Below are 27,238 nucleotides of genomic sequence, written 5' to 3'. Positions count from 1 at the left end.
ACGATGACACAGGCTGCTGCTGCCGCCGCCATGTTCACGAGTTCAACTCGAGGGGGGTTTCGCGATGTACGGGTTTGGCACGAGTTCGTCTGTCAATCAAAACCATAGGTCACGCCCCACGCGAGGCATGTAACTCTCGTGCGCGCCCACCACGATTGGGCCACGCATAACTTATTTTTCGGCAACAGCGACGTGGTGCGGAACTGAAAGGCATTAACCATCTTGACCGGCGAAATAAAACACGCACAACGCACTGTCAACGGTGACGTACTGAGCACCACTATCAAAAACAAAGCGTCGACTTTCGCTGGCTTATGCATACATCTTCTTGGGCTGTGATGGCCCCGCAACACGGTTCATCGCCTGCATTGTGGTGACGTAGCACACAGCAAATAATTATCGGCACGTCACTGTAGCTGCTTGCAAGGCGTCAATGCGCTATGGTGGACGGCGATCCTGAGCAGTGCGTAGAGTTTTCCAACGACAACGTATCGCAGCTGTCATTTGAGATGGCTGCTCTGTCATCGGTGATGTCTCGCTGCCGCAGTGTCGCAAACACGGTCAGCGGTCACCGCAAACACACCAAGTGCGATGGAATTTTTTCATCAGAACCACGGCACACTAAACAGTTGCAACACCTTTCTGCGTCCGAAGTTTAATTTCCTAACTGCACACAAGAGCTCTCACCCGCCAAAATGCGATTGCTGCGCTGTCGTTACGATATCCATCTGCGATCGCTGTTAGCTCAGCAGCAGAGGCAATTGGCAAGCACATTGGAGTGAACAACACACTCAAATTCTGCGTACAGGCGCACGGAGGCACCTTCACTGAGCAAGCGGTGACAAGCGATGAATTGTGTCACTGCGCAGCACGCTCTTCTTCGCAATGCATCGTGGAGACTTCGCACACGCAGATAACTGCTTCGGTTTTCACTGTGCTGCGTCACTACGGACCCTAGAATACCACACAGCAGTTTTGCAGCGACAGCCGTTGCTCCCGTCTCAATGGCTAGAGTGTCGTTTCAGTTAGTAAAGCGGTGGCCTTATAGCCGCCTCAGTGAAAGCACCTGTGGTGAACAGCCATTCCGCAGCGCTGCGTTCCCATTCCTCTAATAGACAGGGGATGGACAGATCATTGTCATGACTGACTTTATGCGTCATTATTGCATCGACTTTATCGAGAACAGCACTGCAGCGCCCCTGGCGACTGCTCACCATATGAACTCCCTCGTGCGTGCGACCCTCCAAAATGTATCCGCTTGTAAGCTATCGACTCACTGTCGCCACTCACGGCAAAAAAGTGCAAAATTTAATAATTCAATAGATGCCCGTTTGTGATCACAAATTTATAGCATTCAAAGCGAAAAACCGATACTATAAGAAATAAAATGTTTATTTTATTTGTTGCATTTAAAAGTATTCGATTGAGGGAAAGTGTAGGTGCCAGAATGCACCGCTTGTGCTCTGTTCGCATTCGACGGAGGATAGAAAGAAAATAATGTCACAGTTTCGCCCTAAGGGCGAAGCAATGAATGCGATAGCAACACAGCAATGTCATACGAAGTAAGGTGAGCGGCTTTGGTAGCAATATGAATTGTAGTAAACATGATCTGATTAAGTAAGCAGGTGTGCTGCGGCGTAAGTAGACCGACATGAAGAGAGACTCGATGACCACGAGAAGGCGCGTGTGAGACGGTGGTGTTGATGAGAAGCGCTTCCCGTGGGCAGCGCGTACGAAGGGACACACCTGTAGTGCTGCACTGCCGATCCGGGCAGCATTGCATGTGTAGCGTGCGTTGGAAAATGTGGCCCGACTATTACTAACTGAATGAACAAGCGTGGTGTGAGCGCGCACAAACAAACATGAATAGATCACACTGAATGACTGCAGACAACGACTGTCAAAACTCTGGCAGCGAGCCCATACGCCGCAGCGGGCGAAGGTCGTGCTGTCTATCGCTTCAACGGAAACTGAGCGGCGAATGCACGGCGCATAAAGGTCAGAGCCGTGTGGAGATACGAGACGGTGCGGGCGAGCGACGAGCGCGGTTCTTGGCAGAGTAGAAGTGCGCCCCTACCCCCCCCCCCCCGCGCTCCCTCCGGCGCTGGCTTCCCGCTTCCTTGCTTGCGCGTGGGTGATTAAGTGCGGTCAGCTCTCCGTGATAGCGCGCGTCCCCGCACGCTTCCGCTCGGGCATACGGCGCGCGGCGAAGATTTTATCTATAGGGAACCTCACGGCGACGGCGACGGCGACGGCGACGGCAGAAATCTGGTTGAAGTGTGCATATAATTGCTATCTCAATAATAATGCCCGAAAGAGAAGGCACGCCCTTGACGCGCCCAAGAAAGGCTTGGCAAGCGGCTCACGGCAAGTGTGCAGATAGACAGCGGGATAGTGGCGGTATTACTAAATTTAGGTAATACGTTGATAACTATACGCGGCGCTGGCGGGTTTTGTTCCGCAGTTCTCTGTGTTTGAAGCGCGGAAGCACTGTGCCGCGCAGGTTGCGCTCATGTTGTCATACGCGAATTTATCTCGACATTTCTTTTCGCCTGCTGTTCTTGCATGTTCCTTGCTATCTTCGCTCACTGACTGCCATCTAGCAAACTCGGGTAAAACTCGTGCGAACGAGAAACTCGGCGCCTCCTGCATAGCACCCCAGTGTCCGCTTGCGTAATAGCGGACGCAATTTCCTCTCTTGCAGCCGCTTGTCCTCGCGCCTGCGGACAAACTACTGGCGTTCCCTCCAAAGACCATCTCGTACCTGACCAGTGCCTCAAAAGTCCCTAATCGATTTTGTCCCTAGGCACCTAGGAGCTCCACCGGAAGTCCCGCCGCTGTACCTACTAGCAATTGTAAAGTCGCGCTCGGGTAACTTGAAAGCCATCTGCTGTGCCGGCAGAGTCTGCCCTTCTCTGTTTTTTCACGGCTTAGATCGCATTGAGGCGAGGGGCCGGACGAAGGTCAATTCGGTCGCTGCCGCCGCGCTTTCTCATTCCAGCGTTTTGACAGCGAGTTTCCGCGGTCATCGAGTGAGATGCGTTCATGTTTGCCTGTGCGCGTGACACCATGCTTGTTAATTTAGTTAGTAGGCCCATGTTTATAACTTTATACGGCCGATAAAACTAATATCCTTACTTCGTAAAGCTGCCGACTAATTTTCTATCGTAATCAATGCTTCGGCTCGCGGGCGAAACTGTGGCTTTTCTTTATTCGTTGTCAGAAGAGCAGGCGTTCTTACTTTTATTAGTCGGATATGCACATGTTCAGTGCGCTCGCACTAATTCAACAACGCCGTGAAAGACACCAGCAGACCGAAACGTATCCGATGTATTGAAAGAATGCGAATCGCATAAACCTGTATGTCTCGATATACCATACCGGGCATGTTCCACTACGATCCCCATTTTAACATATGGGGGTCTCATATAAACGCCGTTATGTTCCGATACATCAGGTGGGCGCTTATTAAAACCTGAATGTATATATCACTTAGGGGCCAACTCCACGTGATATATATAGGAACCTGCAAATTTCATTGAGGGAAGCCCTAAATTATGCATGGAGACATAGGAGTTTTTATAAAGCCGATGTGATGTTTAGGAAAATACGGGTTTCATGTGGGATCGCCTAAGTTTATATAGTAATATGGGACCCCAATATGTTCAATGGGATTTTTTTATATTGAAGCAAAAAATTTATATACGTTTTGTGGAAACATTGGCTCTAGCCTGAGATATCCGGTGTCGAGCGATGCTGATCAACACAGTGAGATGACGACATATGAAACAGACAGCATTTATTGCTTGTGGCAACATATTGTTCTTTTCGTGACTGACAAGACTCAGGGCAGTCCGTAGAACTCGATTGTCTTGTTCTTGCCCGCAAGCAGGACCCGTTTTGACGCCGCTCGTCCAAGCAGTCCTAGAACGAACGCCATGGGACTAGCGTCTGGAAAGTTCATTTCGCGTCCACTGCTGCTAACAAGCGAACAAACAACACAAAACTTGGAAAAAACAAGAACGAATTCGTCCGCTGGTGGCTCCTGCAGCTCGCACTTAGCACGAGCCGGAGGACCTGTCTTCATCCGAAGGCGGACGTTGTGGCGTTGGTCGAGGAAGCACCCTCGTGTGGCTCGACGGTGCAACCCATGAACCGCTGCATCAGCTTCATTGCTTTTGACGGGAACAAACTGCGTTCGAGAAGTGGGACAAGGGAATAAGTTCTAAAAAGTGAGTTCAAAGCACATACAACGAGGCCGGTAAGTAGCCCCAAAAGACTGCGCCGGCAGGGAAGAAGCAAATTTATGCGTAAGTGTCTGATGACCCACTGAGCTAAATGCAGCTGCACTAAGGTGAAACCTGGGGAGGTGCGAAGCATGCAGTGGTGTACCGCTAATGGGGTCATACTGCCTTAAGCAATGGCTCATAACCCAGCAAACGCGGCCTCCCCATTACGACGACAGAAAAGAAGTGAAATTCTACGCTGGAATGATGAGCGGCAACGCAGCCAGCTGTAGAAGACGACGACAACGAACGCGGAAGCAGTGACCCGAGCGCGTGCCGAGCGCGAGCAGGAGCCGCTTGCTTACCGTGACTACGACAACGACGACAGGAGACGCTGACAGCCCGAGCGCATAAGGTGCTTCGCACCTAAAAAATCACTATACTTACGAACTTTGCTAGGCATTACGTAGCTTTAAGTAGCGGTCTGTGAGCTGTGAAAAAGAGCTTATGTAGTGTTCCTTGCAGCAGACAGTCATGTCTATGCGTTTGTCTCCCGTATAGCCTCATGGAGCGTAATGCTCAAAAACGCATTCAACTACCAGTATTCCTCGTTCATAGATGTGATTCCAAGTTCGACCAACATGCATTTCCCGGAAAGCAACACAGTTTGTTTGCAAAAAAAAATCTTTACAGACAAAAAGGTAATGGCCAACAGACTATCAAAACTTAAAAAGATTTTGTCAATTTTATCCGCGTTTCTCAATTTTGGGGAAGCAGATAGTAAATTGAGAAAAAGCAATTTCACTCAAATGCAACCAACATTATTCTATAGGTGGAAGGCACCGTGCAAGTAGCCTTTCCAGACGTCTGCACGTATTGTCTATATTACCCCAAAGCAACACAAGTGTTTAGACTGAAATGCTACGAATTTAAACACTCAACTATTATTATGATATATGAGATATTCTACAATCGTATTACAGAACAAATAGATCGAACGTAGAAGTCTAACTGAGCGCCAGAAATGTTTATGGCGCTTCTCCAATCAAAAGGCACACATAAAAGGGCACTACGTGCAAATGTTTTGGGCTTACTGTATTCAGGAAGCGAAGGTGTAAATGCGACAATAAAAGCGCTACAAAACGTTATATGCCAGTTTTCACTCTTTTCTGAAAAAAAGCTGCATAACTCACGAATTTATATTTTGAGAAAACGCATCGAACACAACGGACACAATGAAGGCAGATTTTCACATTTCTTCATTAATTAGGGCTTGCATGAAAATTGGTAAACCCTCGTTTTCCGCTCGTTTAGAGGCTTTATATGAAACAATTCACATGTTTCTCCACTTGCCTGAAAGGACTGAATAAAGCAGAGATATGAAGCTTTCAGAAAACTGGGGCCCCTCTATGGCTGATATGTGCCGGAAGATTTAGGTGTGTATGTTAATCATGTGCTTTCGAAATAATTACTCAGTACTCATCCTCACGCAATTCTTTTTGCCTTTTACATAGCTCGTAGTCACTTTTTCCCGGTCTCCTGCGTTAACTATGCGAGGAACGGTGCTTATATTTTCATGAAGTAGGAAGCTTGTTGTGATTGACGAACGATGAATGTTTGATCTGTGGAACTTATTTCTAGCCATTCTAGAAAGTCACTCATTCAAGTGTTTCACAGTGTCACACTGCCGTTATCGGCGACGTTTCCCAGGTTCAGAAATGAACTGATAAAGACACCAACTTCAAATTCAATGTGCGGTGTACTGTGGCAAAATTTCAGTTTTCTGACTTGAATACACGCATTCACAATAATTATTGAACCCTTTTTTTTCATGCCTGATACGAGCAATGTGTTTGGTTTTCCGGTGTCCTTAATTAAATATACAACCCACTGTTTGTATTTCAGGAACCTATGGGAAAGGCGTTGAATAATGCGTACGCAAAACTTGAAGTGTGTGGCTTTATTATGGTCCTTCAAATTAATAACCTATGCAAGTGCTGAGGAGTTTTATGAGTATGTTTTATGAGTAGCGGAATAGTTTTGCAGCTGCCCTGTCGTAACTACAGATGCCAGCAAGAGCAATTTCATTGAATTTAGAGGCAATGTTATGGCAAACTTGAGTGCCATGTTAAACCCCTGTGCATCAGAAATTGCCTCGGTAATAAATTCGTTTGGCTTCTGTTAAAAAGTGTCACGGTAGTGTTTCGAGCTACGTTTCCATATGTGCTAAAAGAACTCTGCGTTATAAAAACAAATTGTGGTATGCAAATGCGGGGCACGTTAGCAGCGATCTGCAATGAAGTTCGTAGGTTCCTGGATTGATTTGGGGGTTAACAAAAATCATCGCACCTATTTTTTTTCGGTTATGTCTGCGTGGTGTGAATTTTGCCTGATGTTCTCGGTGTAATAAACGAGACAGCTTTTTTATGTTTGTTGAAAGCAAGGGCCCGGTAATTTTTATTTTTCCCGGCAGGGAGGCCATGGTAAGTTCAACTTGTGACGAAAGATTCACATTCCTGGTCTTATTAAAAGCGTCGTAAATAAATACGGAATCCTCGTTTTTTCCCTATTTTCAAGTTACCATACGAAGTCCGCGATTGGTTTGATTGTTGAACTAAACAAGGTATACCTTGTTTATGTTTGCTGTGAATAAGTACCACGTTGTTGCTAACCTGTAAGAAAAGTTCAAAGCGTGCGGACTAATTACTGCCTTTGCCGTAAGCAACGTATGCAAGTGATAACGAGCTTTATAAGTGTCCATGTTTGCCCACGGATGGAATAAACCTTATTGTGGACAACCAGGGTGGCGTTGCCGTAGGTGGGCGACCTGCTTATTCCAGGAAAACATGGCTCTCGGGCGACAGCCTGGTCCTGTCCACCAGCCGAAGCTGCTCCTCAGGGTCCTGACATGTCAGCAGCGCCTCCCAATAACGCTGAAATTACGCCACTGCCTTGGAGAACTGTGAACGCAACCGAGGTCAAATTTAGCAAAAACCGGAGTGGCGATGGGTGGGGGAGAGGAAGGAGGGAGGAAAGAGAAAGATAGAAGGCAGGGAGCTTAACCAGAATAACGTCCAGTTGGCTGCCCTACACCGGTAGAATGGGAAAGGGGCACACAAAGATGACAGGGGGAGAGAGGAGGGAAGGAGAGAAGGAATTTAGCGGTGAGTTCGCCGACAACATGGCCAAGGTTCCGGCGAAGTAAGTTGTGTGTGGTTGAATAAACGTAACTTTATATAAAAATCTCTTAACAAGTTCTCGAAAACGTTATGTGCGGGCACGGTTTCAAAGGGAGTAGTCACATACGAGCAACATCTTCAAGAATTGATTTAATTGGAGGTAACTGAAAATGTTATTGCAACTGCTACAAAGAGCTTTAGCTGGAAATCAGATGATGATTCTGCAAGGTCGCGCCAGTCTTCTGTAATTCTTCATGTCAATTCTTTTTTTAAGTGCCTCTTTTTTACAGTTGTGTGGTTTCTGCGTTGCATTTACCTTGGTTAAAAAGACAGAAAACTCCAAACAAAATTTTGCCGGGTATTAAAGTAAATTTTGGTTGGAGTTCTCCTTCTCTTTAATTCATTTGCCCCCAACCACGTAGATATGTGCCGAATGTTTTCCTTTATCTTGGTTTATTGAATACTAACCACTACATTTTCTGTCGTGAAATACCCAGAACTGAGCGCAGTGCGGTAGGATGAGGCGTTCTATACACCTTAAATTTATCGCCTATATGCGATGGACAGAGCATCCATGCACGGATGCCTACAGGGTGCATACCTCTATGTAATTGGAAGGCTGATATTTGTTTCAGAATGCACATTTTGTTAAATGGTTTAGTGCATTCTGCTTCAAACAATTTTAACGACGTCCTAATGGCTGTGGAAAAAGTTGTCGCAGTTTCACCTGAAAGGCGAAGCATCAATTGCGATAGCAAACTTGTAGAGAGCTATGCGGAGTAATGATATTAGCTTTATCAGCTGTATAAACTTGGACATGCAGCAGCATCGGCAACACGCAGAACTGTTGTCGACGCCATCGGCGTTTTGCCCGCGTTCGCTCAAAATGCGTGCGGCGTTGGTGACTGTTGCCGGAGCCTCTGATATAAATAGGCACTGCGTGCCGCAGCTAAACGTCGCCTCCCTTCCCTCCCCCTCCCCCACGGCCTCTCGCTCGCCGGAAGAAGGCGCGTTTGCTCTACATACATGGTGATTGTGAAGGAGAACGGAGACGCCTACTTCTGCAGCCCTTAAGCGAGCACGGCGCAGAACGCGCGTTTGTTCTCCGCCGCGCGTTCACTCCCCGTGAAAGACGCGCCCCTCGCGCCCTTTCACTCGCACATACAGCGTTCGGCGCACGGCGACGATTTCTTCTCCAAATGACGTCATACGGAACCTCACGGCGACGGCGACGCCGACGGCAGTAATCTGCTTTTGAGAGTCCATATAATTGCTATCGCAATAAAACAATGCTACACACAAGGATACTAGGCTAAACATAGTTATGCTAAAAAAAAGCCATGTGCTGTTCTCCGTTTTTACAATGAGTAGATTACGCCTTCTTTCTTAATTTCAAGGCTTTCTTTTGTCTGACAGAAACAACGAGGTGAGTGAAACAAGTGAGTTGGTTTAACCCCAGAACTTCCAACCAATGTTTTTGGCACGCTGGGTTCGACAGCTAAAAAATCTCATCAGGCGTACGAGTTAGACGAAAATTAGCTCGTGTAACATGATGATGAAGTTGTGGTCACTGACCAAGTGAAGGACAAAATACACAGAGGCGTTTCGTAGCGTGGGCGAGTTCATTGGTCACATAAGGCAGACAAGTGAAAACCGGCCTTGCCTGCCTTAAGTGTGACCAAGCAAACCGTAAGGTCTCTGAAACGTCACTCTGTTTCTTTGCCCTCACTTGGTCAGTGATCTAAACTCCTTCATCCACATTTCATTTTTTCTTATTAGGAATGTTTTCTATCATCATCATCAGCCTATGTCTACTGTAGGACGAAAGCCTCTCCCTGTGATCTCCAATTACCCCTGTCTTGCGCTAGCTGATTCCAACTTGCGCCTGCAAATTTCCTAACTTCATCACCCTACCAAGTTTTCTGCCGTCCTCGACTGTGCTTCCCTTCTCTTTGTATCCATTCTATAACTCTAATGGTCCACCGGGTATTCATCCTATGCATTACATGGCCTGCCCAGCTCTATTTTTTTCCTCTTAATGTCAGCTGGGATATCGGCTATTCCCGTTTGTTCTCTGATCCACACCGCTCTCTTCCTGTCTCTTAACGTTAGGCCAAACATATTTCGTTCCATCGCTCTTTGTGCAGTCCTTAAGTTGTTCTCGAGCTTCTTTGTTAACGTCCAAGTTTCTACCCCATATATTAGCATATGTGGCCATATCCTTTCTATTTGGCCAGAAATAAAGATGAACATTATTTGTTCCTTCATGAGCAATGCTGTTTGGGCTTTGTGGGGTCGATCATTAAGACATGCACAAGGGACCAAGCGAAAGTGTCCGTCTAGAGTTCAAGCTTGTAAAAAAACATCTAATGAACGGTGCAGTGAGAAGAGAACAAGGAATCTGTACTCACAACATGAGCCTGTGCATAAGGAGGATCCTGTGCGGGATGACTACTTCGAGCTCTTCTCGAAGAATCGCGTCCATTGTCCGGTCAGCGACAGCCTGCGTTTCCAGAATGGGAGCCAGCCATGGGAATCTGGAAAGTGGTTAAGGTGCAGGGGATTAGCACTGAAGCAAGATGGCGTGTCGTGTGCCCTTTGACGTTTGACCCTTTTAAGCAATGAGACTGCTACATTCAAGGTGCATCCTTCATAAGGCGCGTGGACCATGGGAACATGAAAGGTATAATAGCATTTTAATCGCCAAGTAATTTTAAGAAGACGACATTTCCAGGGCCCTCTGGCAATTGAATTGAAAAATTGAATAGTTTCACATAGCAGACGTTTAAATACAACTCCCTCAAATTTACTCGATGGTATGCAGTATGATGATAAAGCGAGTTCAGAATCTTACTCTGAAATCACGAAAAAACGAATAATGAAACGCACGCAGAGATTACGTACTGGATGTCACAGTTGTATCCGATCACTTCAAGTATATACGACTCAAGAAAATGGCACGCTGCATAATATGTTTGTTTATGGTCTTTAAGACACTATATGTACACTATGGCGAGCGAAGAGCGGAGTAGCAAAGGGCGCCTGCATATTTCCTGGTGTTGTTTGCTTTAACGCAATCAACATGCATCGAACTTCATTGAATTTTCCACACACACATGCAGTTACAGATAATGTGCGACAATGGTTTAACTATAATATACGGATATGCTTCGTTGGACTGCTCACCGCAATTAGGCACCCTTTCCACAAAAGAAAACGGCTATGCTAAGCTTCTTACAAAATATTCTCCTTTAGTGTCCTTTTAGTGTGCCGTTAAGTTTTTGCTGCGCTTTGCAGTAATCAGCTATGAGTTGGGCTTTCTCTGTAGCATCACGCTTGAACGCCTCTGCAATGTAAGTAAAAAAATGCATGCTTTCTTATACCTTCAACATACTAAGCCTATGAATCTGGTACTGGTGTTTCAAATATATCCACAACCACACTTATCGTTGTGGATATATCCACAACGATAACGACAACCACACTTATCGTTGCGGCACGGAAGAAGCAGCTGCGGTATAAACTCACTCTTTCGTTCAGGAAATTATTTTTACCAGCCGCTGAAGCATCAGCAAACACGAAATCACTTCTTTCGTGATTGATAATAAATGGTAAAAATACACACGGGCTCACCAAGCAAGAAACACTACGGCTGCTTCTAGTCACATATCCTTTTTAAAAAATACCGTGAAATGAGACAGCAAAGAAAAGTATATGTTAGAGCCTTAATTTCATATTTAACAAGATGCTTTTAAAGGGTCCTATTAAAAGTAGCACCAGACATATCAAATGGCTTTTTAATGATTTAAATTAAACACAAAAATACCCACAGAAAAAAATATTCGTTGCTAATTATTATGCTTAACTGCTCCGAACTATCTGCCACGTGCTAACCAAGAGACGCACGTCGCCTCTAACGCGAGTAGTTATATGTTTCTTTTTGTAAGAGACGGCTATTAACGCGCCCTTTGCAGAGTGGTGCCAGCGAAAACCCTATTCTGGACAGGCGTGGCATGCACGCCATCCTAATTGCCCACGCTAGCCGTAGTTAAAGGTAATTATTTCTGGATGGTAGTGACGTCAAACCACATGAATTGGTAGGACAAGCTATTGCACTCCTCATCCAGGCAAGACCTTTATGATAGCAGCGTAGAATTATTGCGCAAACCAGTCACGGTATTCATTCCGGAAAACTTGCTCATCGAAGCACGTGACGCGGTGGCTCGAAATTTATTGCATTAAGTTAGGTTCGTCTGCTTCGATGACTGTTGGTTTCGATAGAATTTATTGGAGTGCTACGTTTGGCGAAATTGTGCGATATTGCGACGGCTTGTGGCGCTGCAGTTTCGGTGCAGAACCAGACACTAGTGCTAAAACTGTGCGTTAAGGTTGTAGCACCATATAGGAAAAAGCGGTGATGGCACATACGTAAACAGCGGACGCTTGACAACATTAAGACATACCAAATATCCGCCGGCCACCCACTATCCACTAATACATTTTTTTGTATTACAAAGTACATATGTCATATTGAAAACGTCATTAGTTGGTTCAATGATATGCCATTGTAGCTTTATAAATAATATGACAGCTTTTTTTTGTAAAGCTGAATGCTACATTTTTTTCCTTTTGTCATACCTAATGTCCGAAAACAGCTCCATGAGATACTTGTTTTTTTTATGGAATATGTCAAGCATCAACATCTCGGTTTTACGTGCCAGGATCGCAATCGGATTATGAGGCATATCATACGGGGGACTCCGGGTTGATTACGACCCCCTTTGGGTAATTTAACTGTGCCTAAGTGCAAGTACACAAGCGCTTTTGCATTTCATCTCCAAAGAAATGCGGCCGCTGTGGCCGGAACCGAATCGCAACTTCGAGTTTAGCATCTCAACTCCACAGTCACTGAGCTAGCACAGTGGGTCTCAAGCAACATTCTTGCTTTTTGCAATTTCACCATTGCTGCACAACCTCATTTGAGGAAGCTAGTATAATCTAATACCATGCGCATATCGTTTTACTGGTAACGTTGCTTCAATGATTTAGCACGCCAGCGGAAAATATGTGCCGCTTTCAACCATAACTCAACCATTTGTTGCTGTGACGCGCGGCACCGTGTTTTATCACGTGACGCAGGTGTACCTGTTATAATGTTTTTTTTTTTCACAAAAACAAGCGCAGGTGGTAATGGACAGCTTGCATGTTGTCTACCACGTCATAACGACGAACAACGGAGAACTTGGTCGTACGCTTTTCTTCATGTTAATTGCTATAACTCAAGCAAGACGAAGAGATTCCCTTCGCATGTACATGTAAGAAATGCCGGCCATGAGCTTTGGACAGCGACATTGTTTCCTTATAGAACAGTAAAAGGGAAGAAAATGAGACCTCATAAATGCGTTGAGGCGGTCTAGAATATTTTGTGCGAGACAAGGTCCTCGCCGGAATGAGATCACACGATTACCTTTGGACCGTTCATTGTGATACTGACAGACCTTCAGACGATCAATGCTAGACTACAAAACTCAATATGCATGTAAAATCTACGATAGAGCAAAATAGCCGTAAAATCCCAATCTTCAGCAATGTTGATGAATCAAGAGAGAGAGAGGGATAAACGAAGAGGGAAAGGTAGGGAGGTTAACCAAGGACGTGCCCGGTTGGCTACCCTACACTTGGGGAGGGGGAAAGGGGAAGAATAGATCAGGAGAAAAAAATGGAGTAGTCATTCGCAGAGACAGTCAAAGAAGAATCTCCGCTGTCACAAGCGTTCGTACAATCCAGTACTCTTCACGAACTGCAGAAGGGCTTTTGTGGCCTTTTGCATGCAAGAATGCATAGGCCATGGCCCAAGAATCTTTTCTTCCGAACCTTCTTTCTTTTCTTCTAATAGGGATGGCCAACAGTGCGGCGTGCAATTTGTGCGGGTGCGACGAAACTCTAGAGCACCTTGTGTGTCACTGTCCATCTTTTGACACTCAACGACGTATTCTCCAAGCTAAACTCAACCTGTTAGATGACAGAACGCTCTCGATGAATCAAGGTTTGTTAAAGAGCTCGGCGCCCGTTTATTCTATGCAATTAGTGAGGTTACAGGTACTATCGCGATGGAAAGAAACGCGAACAAGGGAGCGCGTGGCCGAAGCATGACTGAAGGCATAGGGTGTGCTGTCCAGTCACCATTGACCGGCGCGCATGTCCCGTTTGATTGCGCTGTGCGATGATGCACCCCCTATACTGCGATATTTTTTGTTTCTATTCGACTTCGCTTTCACTTGAAAACGAGAAAAGGTTACCGCGAAGTAATGATGACAGCGCAAATTGTACTAACAGAAACAAAAATATCGCAGTATATTGGGTTTATCATCTCACAACGCAATCAAACCCGACATGCGCGCCTGTCAATGGTGATGACTGGACGCAGCGCACTATGCCTTCAGTTATGCTTCGCCCACGCGCTGCACTGTTCGCGTTTTTTCCCATCTAGATAGTACAACAGTAGGCCCCACAACTTTATAAGAGTTACATTTGCGCAAGCGTCGACAGAGATAAGTCAAAACCCCCAAACGATAGAATTGAATACTAGAGCATCCGAAATCAATCAAAAACACGTCTCAACCCACATAAATTAACCCTGTTTTTGCAGGGGAGGAATAATGCACTGCCGATAAATGTTCTTCACTTGTGGAAACACACATTAAACTGTTTCATCACGGAATTGAGAGAGAAAGAGAAAATGATAAATGTGAGGCAGGATGTAATAGATATTTACAAATACTGTTCGACCTGCTGTCACATTGACCACACATTTTTGATGAATGATGAATGTTGCGTTTTGTGGCGCAAGGGCCAAGTTTGGCCAAAGAGCGCCAGGCCACTGTTAATGAGTTCGCAGTAGAGCGATGACTTACGAGAAGTATTTGTGATGTAAACGGGCCGGTAAAAAACTCGCTGTAAAGAGCGTGAAATCTATGTTATAAGAGCGGCAATGACTAATGAGGTGCACTATGAAATATGATATACTGAAATATGTCAGAGGCCAATGTTTGCAAAAGACACTACTGCCTTAACAGCGCCCTTGGAACGGAAGGACCTGGAGGCATGTGCTATACAAAAGATTACTCTCACAGCGGCATCCTCTGACGAGAGGATGCGCTTTGAATTTCTTCGGTTAATATGCATCACAACATCGATCCAGAAACCTAGGACTGCTTTGGTGTCAAAAACGGTTCTGCACCAAGAAACATTACCGGATGGAGAGGAATGTTCTGCCGGTATCTCGAGCAAACTGTTTCTCTTTCTCATCTTTCGGTTCCCTATACTCCAAGAGGACGTGGAGGACTGTCAGCCTCTCACCACATATACCACAAGTTGGATGTTCATTGCCAGTCAAAAAAAATCAGAACCCTTCCCCTGTCGAGAAAATAGGGGTAAGCGAAGCTTGTGGCAAGACGACGCTGTCGCTGGCGTTCCTCTTCGTTTTCCAGGGTCGGCGGCTCTTCGCTGACGTTTAGTCTCAACATCGCGCTCCCGCAACTCGGGGTCCTCGGCTCTTCGCTGACGTTTCGCCTGGGCTTCGGAAGCCTTCACGCTAGAATCGGCACGTCAATGGCGAGCCCTTTCCCGAGCGATTTCGCGGCGCCGTTGCTCAAACGCAGCCTCCTCCTTGGCGGAACGCGCCACGTTACGCCTTCCCATCCGGTCGCCGAGACTGATCTGAGGCGAGGGAAGCCCGGCGGAACGCACACCAACCCCCTTTCTTTCCCCTCCCCGCGACACACCAAACGACCCTGATTGGTCGCGCGTCATGTGATCCGGCACCGGGACAGCTTTCCTCGCACCTGCTCTAATCTGGGAGCAGCCGGGTAAACCGGTGGAGCTGAAATGTGCGGCCCCGGTACAAGCCACACGTGATTTCTTTCTTTCTTTCCTTCTTACTTTGTTTCTTTTCCCTGCCTCATATGCGCATATCCCTGGCCCATACCCACGTATCCAATGTGGGTATGCGCCACACATGATTTTATTATCGTTAATTGTAACGTAATTCACAAGCATGTGGTGTTCTTGATGCCATGACCTATCAGTCATGTCAGACATACATTAGTACCCTTCCAGGTCAGTTTTGATGTATACCAAGTGACCGAGACGAGAGTTTTCGACAGGTTTCCGATAGTGTTTTAGCGTAACAGCACCACCACCGCCGCCGACACTTGTGAGGCGATACAAGCTTCGCTTAAAAACTGGGTGCCATATGGGTCTTATCCTGAGTCATAGGACACCAGTGTGCCTGTTTTCGTTGTGGATGACGAAGAGCCTAACCTTGGATTAATTACGTGAAGCTTATTATTTATTTCAGCGTCCGACAAGCGCTGTCAGTGGCTTCTTAGTTTCTTTCATAGGAAAGGTTCGTGATCTAAGGCAGAGATAACAGCAGTAGGATTGGTAGCTTGCAATGCAACTGGCGTGGCAATTTGGTCAGCTAGCATATTCCCGTCGATGCCGCTACGTCCCGGTACCCAGCATATAACGGCTTGCTGGTCAGATATACGTTGTGCAGAGAAAGGAATAAACCTTCCTAAGTACAGGGTTTCTACGTTTACGTAGTGACCTTAAGGCTGTTAGGACCTCAGAGTCTATAAATTGATTTCTTTTTTAAAGTTGTAATTTCCTTATATGTTTTACGGGTGACAATTGTGCATAGGCCTCAGCCGTAGGGATACTTCTTTTTCTTCTTTCTGGGGTTTTACGTGCCAAAACCAGTTCTGATTATGAGGCACGCCGTAGTGGAGGGCTCCGGATTAATTTTGACTACCTGGGGTCCTTCAACGTGCACTACAATGCAAGCATATGGGCGTTTTTGCATTTCGCCTCCATAGAAATGCGGCCTCTGCGGCCGGGATTCGATCCCGCTACTTCGTGCTCAGCAGCGCAACGCCTTAGCTGACTGAGCCACCCCGGCGGGTCCGTAGGGATAATTGTTTCCGGATGCAAGACATAGGATTCGCCGAAGGATCGACCGACTGCTGCATAAAACAGGCCAGCATGCAACCTAGAGGCATGAGTGTAAAATTCTGTGCACGAGTACTTTTAATGAAGTTCTAGGAAATGCATTCGAATATGTGCCTCTGAAGCGTGTTTTGCCACTTCTACGAACGATGTGTCGCATTCTATGAGCTGCTCCTGCCACGGTGACAATGACTTTGCTGGGACCATCAGGTTATGCTCATGAATTGGAGCTCCTGTTCCCTATTTAAATTTGCTTGCGAGCAGAGAGAATGGTTTTCTAGCTGCAGGTCGATTATTAAACTGCGTTGCGGATGTCACGTTGTTTATCGTTACGAAATAGGGATGGTCACGGTTTGCGTTCACTTTCAGAAAGTACACGGAACTGAAATACGACCGCTGAAAATTAAGTTACCTCTAGTTAGCTTCAGCGTAGAGACTCTCCACAAGACTTGTCCTGAAGGCACCGGTCTCCATGTGCATACCCAGATGATGAACAGTATCCTGCGTCTTAAAGCTCTGGGAGTAGCCGTCTGATAAACTATGGCCCGGTAATCTAAGCGCGTTCGAGTGAGGCTTTTATATAGATTCCTTAGACACTTCCAATCACTACCCCATGTTACGTGTGACAAAATTTTAAGAATGTTCATGGTTTTTAGGCATTTGTCTATAGGGTACTTCAGGTGCAGAGAGAGAGAGAAAGCACTTTCTTTGCGCCCGTCAGAGAATAATGTTACTTGCGTGTCCAAAATTATGCCTAAAATTGTGTGCTCTCAGTTTACAGGTAAGTGTTGACCATGCAGCGCAGTATGGGGGTCTCGTACCAGGCATCCTTTAAAAAAAAAAGAAAGCCGGAGCTTTTCAATGAATTTAGCTTAACTCCATTCTTCTATGCCCATCTGGGCAGATTGTTCAGGCCAAGTTATACCTGTTTTTCCGCATTGCAAGTTTACCGGATTTCACTCCCACCTGCAGATCAGGATAAGTGGAACAAAACACACCTTGTGGCATAAATGAACTTAATTAATTATTTTTTTACAATAAAAGGGTACAACTAAGTACATCACCCTGTGGTACTCCAGTCTCCTGGATCAATGGCCTGGACATAGAATTGCCAAGGACAAGACAGAGTGCGCGTTCCGATATATAATTACGTTACGCATGTTACCACGAATGCCAATTTCCGAACGATCTTGCAAAATACCGTAACGCCATGTAGTGTGATGTCTTTTCTGTATCAAGGTACACTGACAGGAAAAACTGTGGACAAAAACTTCCTGAGTGTATGCCTCAATTCGTACGAGGTAGTCACTTGTGGATCAGCCTTCTAAATCCGCAATGATAATAGTCAAGCAATTTGTTTGATTCGAGGAAGCTTTTTTCAATTGCTTACAGAGGCAGCTTGTTAGCGCTAGAGGCCGGTAACTTGCTACTGCAAATGGATTCTAACCCTGTTTCAAGATAGGCAATACAATAGCTTCTTTTCACGTTAAGGGAATGTATCCTGTTGTCCAGATAGTTTTGAAAAGGGACAACAGAGCCATTTGTATGTCAGGGTAAGGTGTGTTATCATTACGTACATTATCCGATCAGTTCCTGGAGCAGACTTCTCACAGGTATTCAAAGCCCCTCTGAGCTCCGCTACACCAAAAGGATGGCTGTATTGTTCACTTCCATGCACTTGCGATTCAATACTTTACTTTCTAACTTTACTCTTTTCTTTCAGGAACGCTTCGGAGTAATGTTCCGAGTGTAAACACGCTTGAAATTCTCTCCCAGGAAATTGGGCTGGTCTTTGAGACTCTGGCCTTGATCATCTACCAACGGCAAATGGTGAGAAGGCCGAACTAAAACTTTCGTTTCCCTGTTTTATACCTTTGTTTCTTGCGTATATGAATTAATATTCGAGATTTACTTGTGCCAACTCTCGCTTTTAGAAATACTTCGTGTTCACCTGCCTTGTAATTTGACATGTTTAAAGCTTATGATGTTCTCTGCCGTTGGAGAGTCACGTAGGAGGCATCAAGCTTTGTTCTGCCTCCTTCGTACTTCCTTACAATCCTCATTCCACCAGAGAATTCGTCGTTTAGAAGCTGAACCTATGGTTTGAGGGATGCGTATTGATACGGCATCAGTTAAGTATGCTGCGAAATATGCCACTGCATCATCAATACTGAGATCACCAACATCATCCCAGGTCAGCTGCGTAAGATCGCGAAGCGTCATCCAGTAGCCTGAATCGACTTTTCTTCTGGGAACGTGTGGACAGCGTTCATTTGGTTTTCTTAACATTAAAAAGGTAAGAAAGTGATCACTTCCGTAAGGGTTCTTCATGACATTTCACTCTAGATACGGCACGAGTTCTAGGGAATGCATTCGAATATGTGCCTCTGAAGCGTGTTTTGCCACTTCTACGAACGATGTGTAGCATTCTATGAGCTGCTCCTGCCACGGTGACAATGACTTTGCTGGGACCATCAGGTTATGCTCATGAATTGGAACTCCTGTTCCCTCATTAGGTTTGCTTACGCGCAGAGAGAACCACTTCTACGAACGATGTGTCGCATTCTATGAGCTGCTCCTGCCACGGTGACAATGACTTTGCTGGGACCATCAGGTTATGCTCATGAATTGGAACTCATGTTCCCTCATTAAGTTTGCTTACGCGCAGAGAGAATGGTTTTCTAGCTGCAGGTCGATTATTAAACTGCGTTGCGGATGTCACGTTGTTTATCGTTACGTAATAGGGATGGTCGCGGTTTTCGTTCACTTTCGTAAAGTACACGGAACTGAAATACGACCGCTGAAAATTAAGCGACCTCTAGTTAGCTTCAGCTAACTAGAGGTCACTTCTAGAATCGCATGCCAAATTAGGAAGATGTGGGCCCAGCTACCATTGCCTATCAACGATAATGTTTTACGCGCAACGCTATGCAATGATGACTCTTTCTTATTAAAGAGGCATGTATCTGAGGCAAAAAGTCGCAGTTTTCGCCCGAAAGCCGAAGCATCAATTGCGATAGCAAATTAGTAACGAGCTATACGGAGTAGGCATAGCAATTTTATCGGCTGTATAAACTTGGACACATTGCCTTACTAACTGCATTAACAAGCATGGTGTCAGCGTGCACAAGCAAACATGAATAGATCCCCTACTCGACGACCGCAGACAGCCGCTGTGAAAACGCTGGCGTGAGCAAGCACCGCAGCAGCAGCGCTCTAACGTTCGTGCGGTCTATCGCTTCCACGGAAACACCGACGAACGCACAGCTGCATACAAAGCTATGAGCCGGCTGCTGATCATTTTCAAAATACGGTGCGGGTGACCGCCGCAGCCGGGAAAAGTACAAGTACACAGTTGTGGGCAGAGTAAAAGCCCCGCGCTGCCTTCCCGCTTCCCTCCTTTTGCGGGCGAGATTGAGTCGACAGTTCCCCTTGCGCCGTTGGTGCCGATTGTGTAGAAGTCCTCTAACATTCCGCGGCATATTTCAGAAGAGATTTAGGCTGCGTGTTTTATATAGGAAAGCTAACTTAAAGAGCCCTTTTCGGCCCTGTGATGCTGAGTTTCTTTTCCTTGTAGCGGTCGAGAGATTCTCGACGCTCTTTAGATGATGGCAGCACCGTTTCACTTAGAGTAACGTCCATCGCCTCTTGTGGGGCGCTGGACACCCGCTCTTGCAAGAGGTGCATTCGCCTTAAAGGCCTCGCCTCGAGGGGCGAGACCTCTGAGGCCACCAACCCATGGGTTGATTAACATTTTTTGGATGGCGGATTAGTGGCAGCTGCACCTTCCAAGGGGGTTGATGGCCCAACCAGGGCCATAGTATTTCTGGGCCGGGCTGAAGCCGGAGCCTGCTGCGGCGCCGCTGCCTTACGCGCCGCATCAGCATGACCTGCGGTACTGGAGAATGAGAAGCGTTTTCGCGCTTCCTTGAAGGAGATTTCTGCTATTACTTTTACTCGTATGATTTGTTTTTCTCTTTTTCATGTAGGACACGATTGGGGAATAAGCTACGCGGTCGCCGTAGCCGTTCGCGAAATGTAGTGTGCCATCGCAGTTGTCTGAGGGGTGATCATGGTCACCACACGTCGCACAGGTTTGGTGGCCTCAGCCGCTTTGTGAACCATGAGCATATCACTGGCATTTGAAGCACCTTCGAGGGTTCGGAAAGTACGGCCTGACGCGTATCTTCATGTATCCTGCCTCCATGGTCACGGGCACAACACTGGATTCGAATATTAGTATGAGATGGTTGGTTGGAATTTCTTTGTTTTCTCTCAACTTTATTCGTTGGACATCAATCACGTTCTCGTCTCTCCATCCTTCTAGAAGCTCTTCCTCAGTCCGCTCAATAAAGCCGTCTTCTGACATTAACCCTCAAACAGTGTTCATTGTGAGATGTTTGTTTACGGTCACCGGGCCGTCCCCAAGTGGCACTAAGCCTGAAAGCTTTCAGTACTACTTCTTGTCGCGTAGTTCCAACAGAAAGTCACCACTGGCCATCTTCGTGGCTTCGTACCCTTGCCAGGGCCTTTAAGACATTGTGATATGAGAAAAGGCCAAATCCTTCTTGCTGTCTTTTCTGTCTTGTCACTGTTCACAACATGATATCTGGGAAAGCGTTCTTTTTGTTTGCCAAAGAATTGGAAAACGTCATCGGTGCGCCCTCTTTTCTGAGCACAACCGGGAAGTTGAGGACGTTGTTCTGCTATAGATACATTGCTGTGTTCAAAAGAGAACCGAGCCAAGCACCACGGGGCCCAACAAGGGGACGGGACATCACTATGTTATGTGTGCGCCAGTTCAACAACTCTGCTATAACCAAACAAGTATAAGCAAGAGTGATTAAGACGCTCCAGGTTAACGCTGGTTGCCTGGAAATTCGGAAGTGGGGAGAAGCGAATAGAAGACAAGAAAGATGAAAAAGAAGGAGATAAAGAAAAGGGTAGGAGAGTGGGGCCGGAAAGGGCGACTCCCGCTTTCCCCCGAGTGGGTCAATCCGTGGGTGCCGTCTACGTGAAGCGCAGGCCGAAGAGGCGTGTTGCCCTGCCGAGGAGCCAGAAAGGTCCAAACACCCGGAATTGCCCCAACCACCCGAATCCCCTTTTCCCCAGACACGGCTAGACCTCGCACGGCCACACGCAGAAGCGTCCAACTTCCATGTGATCGAGTTCGTGGTGTCGGCGACTCTGTTTATTGATAAAAACTGAGCACAAGTCGAAGGCACCACAAATGAAATGTACGAAGCGTACGCCCCTTGATTTCTCCTATCCTTTATGCCCCATATTCACCACATCACTGTACAAACTCACCGCGTTCACTATTATCCCTAACTACTATACTAAGCCTGACGAACGCACCTTGACTTTGGCTCCTTAAACATTCCAGTGTTGATGGCCATGGGGCACACCGTTGTCAGCTTTATCTTGTCAAGCAGGCCGAGCTGGTAGAGTTCTTCGTTGAGAGCACACATCAAGCCCCGGACGGCGAACTTCGATGCACTGCAAGCAAAGTTCCACGAGAGTACCACGCTACTGTATAAGCTTCATGCTTCAAAAAAGAACCACAATCAGTGCTATCAAACGCACAATGACCACGAAACATACTTGAAGTCTTAACTCTCCCCCTTTTCTTCCCAGCAAGAAAACTTCACCGAGGTTTATGTGTATTTAGCTTGGTCTTTCTAATAAATTTAGTTATGTCGAAGTTCGTGCATTGTCTTGAACGATACTGTCCCAATTGTTTGCAAACAGAACGGAAAATATTTCATCCTACAACTTTGTGCTATATATTGAGTACATGTTCTTGCTAAAAATTGAGTTGGTTATCATATGTACATTTGCATGTGCGGAATCCCGTTGATGTGGGTCGCTTTGTGTGCCGCTGAAGACGCAACTCTGATAACGCAGATTGGTGTCTAGAGTGGAAGTGCCGTAATAGTGCAGATGTAAAAGATTTCAAAGGGACCCCCCGAAAACGTAAAGGGATGTCCATGCATGATAAAATAATGCTAAACAACGTTCTACTCAGCCGCGATGTCTCACACTTCAGAAGCCCGTGCAACACCAACGTCGTGCACAGCTATTCTAATTAGACAAAGACATAGACCTCGGCAAATTCGACTAGATTGCATTATTTTTTACCTTTGGCACAAGTCGCTGTATCAGCTTGTTTCTCAGTGACCAGCACGCTTGCTTTTACTGAATAATTTCTTTATGTTCGATAATTATGAAAGAATCACTGACATATCAAAATAATTGTTCACGTACTTCAACTATGAAGCGTGACTGGAGAGGACTTACTCATGGCACAGTCTAGAATTCTATTCTCGAGAGTATACACCATATTTCCGTAAACATAGGGCAGCTTTAAAAAATTTACTTTCAACGCGTACTTACGTATTTATAGCGTTAAGTATGTGCTCAGTGGTTAATAAGGCTCAACCCACATTTAGATAGCAATATTCGCGTTTACAACATTGAAGGCAGTCACTGAAGTAGAATAAAGAAAAGCCATTTTTTCAAGCCCATGTCTTTACCAGTAATCTGTGAGGTACCCGGTGCCCACGTAGCCGGCTATGGAGGACATGGCGACGATGTGACCTTCCTTCTGGACTAGCATTCCAGGCAGGAACTCCTGTATCATCTGCAACGATGGTAAAGCGAAATGACCACACAGCTACGGGTATTCAACTCCTAACCACAAATACCTGCACGACACGGTGACCCAATCAAATTGCGCAAATAACCTACGGATTCAAAAGCAGCCTACTACCCACCACGTTTACTTTCTAATAGAAAATATCTCTCTAAAGACTTCAACTTCCTTCACTGGAGTTGCATATTAGCTCAACCTCTATCAATAAAGCAATGGAAGATACAGTTCCATGCGCATTGTACGTGGGACAAACACCGCCGTAGCAGATCTGGTGAAGAATCGCATGCCAAATTAGGAAGATATGGGCCCAGCTACCATTGATGGTGCGTTGTCTTCATCGACAGTGTGTTTCATATAAGAAAGCATGAGTGCAAGTAATATACTCTCAAAAAGCACAAACTGGAGAAACGAAAGGGCAATTTCACCCAGAGGACGATGCATTGAAAGCGATAGCAAAGTTTAGAATTGCGCTGAAGCTCCTCAGACGTTGTTCTAAGAATACGCAGGGGCCACATGTTGACGGCGACACATCTCGCGAACCAGGCCAGAGGCTTGGCCTGCACCTCATTGCACACGTTGTTTCGGTGCTCACGCAGGCGGCCGTTGAGACACCTGCCAGTCTGGCCAACATAAATCCTACCGCACTTCAGGGGGATCGAGTAAACGATTCTCTCTACGCACGGGACGAAACCTGACTTGTGCTTCATGGAGTACGAAGAAAAGTTTGTACGTGGTGCATTGACTCGTTTACAAAGTTCTGAAGTTTCTATGGTGCCGAGAAAAAAACACGAACGCTGGCGCCCTGGCCAGTCTTCTTTAACCTGTGGGAAACGCAGTGCACATACGGCAATACGTCAAGCCGGCTGATTTCAGAGTGGTCACGTTTTTCAGACTTGTGCGCTAGTTGCACAACCTTCAGCAAGTTTTCAGCCACTGAAGAAAGTAAGTGCGTTGGATAGCTGACTTCTACTAGGCTGAAACGACGATGCATTGTGTGGGGCAAGATTCATTGAGAGCGTTGGCGAGGCAGAGGTTAGTAATGCCCCTCTTAACTAACTTTGAGCGGGCCGAGCTGAAGGGCAAAAGTGGTTTGCCAATTCTTGGTTCATACATCCAGAAAACGTGTGTAGGTGTGAATAGAAGCTTCAAATCAAGAAATCATAGAGTGTGGGAGTCGGGCACTTCAAACGTGTAAACAAGCGGCTGCAGGCACTCACGGAAAACAGCAATAGTATCTGAGGATCTGGAGACACTCAACACATTTTACAAGCACTAAATAGTCATCAATATAGCAGCAAACCTTCACTAGTCGTCAAGATTGCTGATCAAGGTACGATCGTAATGAGCCAGGAAAATGTCACTGAGAATTGGCGCCAAGCAGGATCCAATAGATACTCCACCTTTTTGTATGTAGGTATTTGGATGCGTCCCGTGATTGTGGACGCACTCCCTTATTTAACAGTATGTGGTATTGGCAAGCATAGGCCGCCGTGAACCCGAGAAATAATAGAAGCGGAGAACATTTATAAGTTAGGTGACTGCTGCATAAGCACTCTGTTCATTGCTCTCTCACGGCTTGAGCTTGATTACTTGGCAGGGCGTAGGGCAATCGTGGGCACGTTTTAGACGGAATTTTTATACGGAATTAGACGGAATTTTAAATGGTTATTATCGATAACCATTCAAAATTCCGTATGTACGCTCTGTAGTTCATAAGGCTTCATATGGCTTGCATGTGCTGTCTAAATGTCGAAACTATTTCCCTCCCAAGATACTTATCAACCTTTACTGCGCATTTGTTCACTCTCACCTTAATTACTGCATAGCAGTCTGGGGTTGCACGTACAAAACCCATTTGTCATTGGTCTTCACACTTCAAAAAAGAGCTCTTCGCATTATAGCACCCCACAATACGCATATTAAGAATCAATATTTATTTAAAACCCTGAACATCCGCAACATTTACGATTTGGCAACATACAACATCGCCTCCGTCATGTATCAAATAGTCAATGAAAAACTAGCCTTGACAACAATCTCGCTTCGCCCCTCACTTCGCATTGTTGGGAACATATCGCGCTTTTCTTTTTATTACCTAAGGTAAATACTAATTACGGTCACTCTACACTGCAGTTTACAGGCACCTCAGTTTGGAATAGGCTTGATAGTAACCTCACCACTTTAAGAACATTGCGCACATTTCTGAAACAATTAAAGCACTCACTTCTTGACAATGCATAGCACTGCGCATGCTTGCACACATCCTCCCTTTTTCTTTTCCTCTGCTGATATTTTTGATAATGTAAGGAAGAAAATTGTTAGAAAAATTTATTACTTATGTGTCAAATATTTCTGTACTACTGTATTTGCTTTTTTGCTTTTTGATTTTCTTTATTTTTAGTTACTTCAGCTGCTTTTGTTGTATGTGATTTCTGAGTATAATATAACAGCTGCCACAGAAGTGCTTTTTTCTTTATAACAATCGGTAGGGACCCTTTAACAAATTTGTTGGGTCCCAAAAGTGTGTACTTTCTAACTGTACATTTTACTTATGTTAAATAAACTTTCAATCCATGACACAAAAGTGGCCTTGAAATAAAAACTGAGAAATTCAAGCAGGCTGCTAGTGCGAACACCAGTGCATGTTTGAAACGGCGAAGAACCGAAATTGTTCATACATGCTTCTAGACACAAGTGTAGCTGGCAATGGGGCAACGAGTAATATGTCTTTATGTCGAGAGACAACGCCTAAAGTCCTATTTTACCTTGTTTAAAAATGTTCATAACAGCGTCAGAGTTCCTTACCATAAAAGGGTGGTCAATAATTAGATCATTAAGCTTTTATTGCTTAAAAGCAGTGAGCCCTCGTTCCTTGAAGTGTAGTGACCGCTCAACTCTAAGATCTGTAGGCACCACGGTGAAAGTACACACGAAGCTGATCAGCCCGAACGCTACTTCATGTGCGCCCAATGCTCATGCCAGAAAGGGCAGGCAGAAAGCTGTGCTGGCTCCGCTGCAGAACCGATTGAGCGGTGCGTGAAAGTTCGTGCAATTGGCTTCCTAGTTTTATTGCGATAGCACTTATATTGACACTCCAAGCGCATTTCTGTTGTCGCCGTCGTCGTGATGCTCCGTATAAAGTACCAACACGATAACATCGTCGCCGCGCGCTATACGTTATACGTGCGAGTGAAAGCTTGCGCAGGTCAGCCGACGATCGCGACTGAATCTCGCGCGCGCGAGTGAGGCAGGCGGGGTGGAAGCGCACCGTCTTCTGTCGCGCGGGAGGCACGGGGGGGGGGGGGGGGCGATTGAGGAGGGGGGAGTTCTACGTCGGCGGCTGCTGCGTGCATCTTTAAAGCGATCTGCGATGTGGACAAAGTACGCCACTTCCACACCTATTGCCGGTAGCTTCGTATGCGCTGTGATTTCACGTTTAGTGCTCGTTGAAGGGAGAGACCGCACCAATGTCAACTCGATCGCTGCTGCTGCCGCGCTTCTGCAACCCAGCGTTTTGACAGCGAATCACCGCGGCCATCGAGCGCGATATGTTCATGCTTACCTGTGCGCGCGTGACACCGTGCTTGTTAATGTAGTTAGTAAGTGAATGTTTGCAAGTTTATACGGCCGATAACACTAATATTCTTACTTCCTATAGCTGTTACTAATGTGCTATCACAGTCGATGCTTCGCCTTTCGGGCGAAACTGCTACTTTTTTCTAGTCAATCGCTCTGCGTGGCTCTCGCGTGTCTGGAGAAATAACTCAACAGGTGGGCCGTACGTTCACCGGCGAGAACGTGACAGCACTGCCGCGGCACCAGCGCACCTCGAGTGTCCTCATAAATGCTGTAGCCTTAAAATATTAGGAGTGACGATCTGAGCGAGCATCGCTGCCAACCTTACCCAGAAGTGCGAGAGCAGGTTGACGTCCAGGGTGCGCCGTATCTGCTCTGGCTTCAGCGTGAGCAGTGGCTGGCACTGAGTGACCGCGGCATTGTTGACCAGGATGGCGACGGGCCCCACCTCCTGGGACACCCGGCGCGCCAGCTCGCGCACCTGCTTCTCGTCGGAGACGTCACACTGGTAGGCGTGCGCCGACACGCCCACGTCCAGCTTGATCTCGTCAGCCACCGACTGGTTGTTCTCCTGCGAGGAAATTGTATACGTT

General features: G+C 46.2%; 1 protein-coding gene across 2 annotated transcripts in view; it reads right to left on the bottom strand.

The window, feature by feature from the left end:
- Positions 1 to 3,784: 3,784 nt before the first annotated feature.
- The window catches only part of LOC119465168 (17-beta-hydroxysteroid dehydrogenase 13), a 111,569-nt gene continuing 88,115 nt past the window's right edge, over positions 3,785 to 27,238 (bottom strand). For both annotated transcript variants that reach the window (XM_049655777.1, XM_037725963.2), the window contains exons 2-6: positions 26,974 to 27,216; positions 22,951 to 23,057; positions 21,773 to 21,913; positions 9,817 to 9,942; positions 3,785 to 4,192 (exon numbers count right to left, since the gene is read on the bottom strand). In XM_049655777.1, coding sequence (XP_049511734.1) covers positions 4,084 to 4,192; positions 9,817 to 9,942; positions 21,773 to 21,913; positions 22,951 to 23,057; positions 26,974 to 27,216 — 726 coding nt within the window. In that variant the 3' untranslated portion in view covers positions 3,785 to 4,083. The remainder of the gene's footprint in view (positions 4,193 to 9,816; positions 9,943 to 21,772; positions 21,914 to 22,950; positions 23,058 to 26,973; positions 27,217 to 27,238) is intronic.

This window comes from Dermacentor silvarum, chromosome 9, assembly GCF_013339745.2.
Source record: "Dermacentor silvarum isolate Dsil-2018 chromosome 9, BIME_Dsil_1.4, whole genome shotgun sequence".
Taxonomy (NCBI): Eukaryota; Metazoa; Arthropoda; class Arachnida; order Ixodida; family Ixodidae; genus Dermacentor; species Dermacentor silvarum.
The sequence above is the reverse complement of the archived record's forward strand: the minus strand, read 5'-3'. Positions and strand labels throughout refer to the sequence as shown.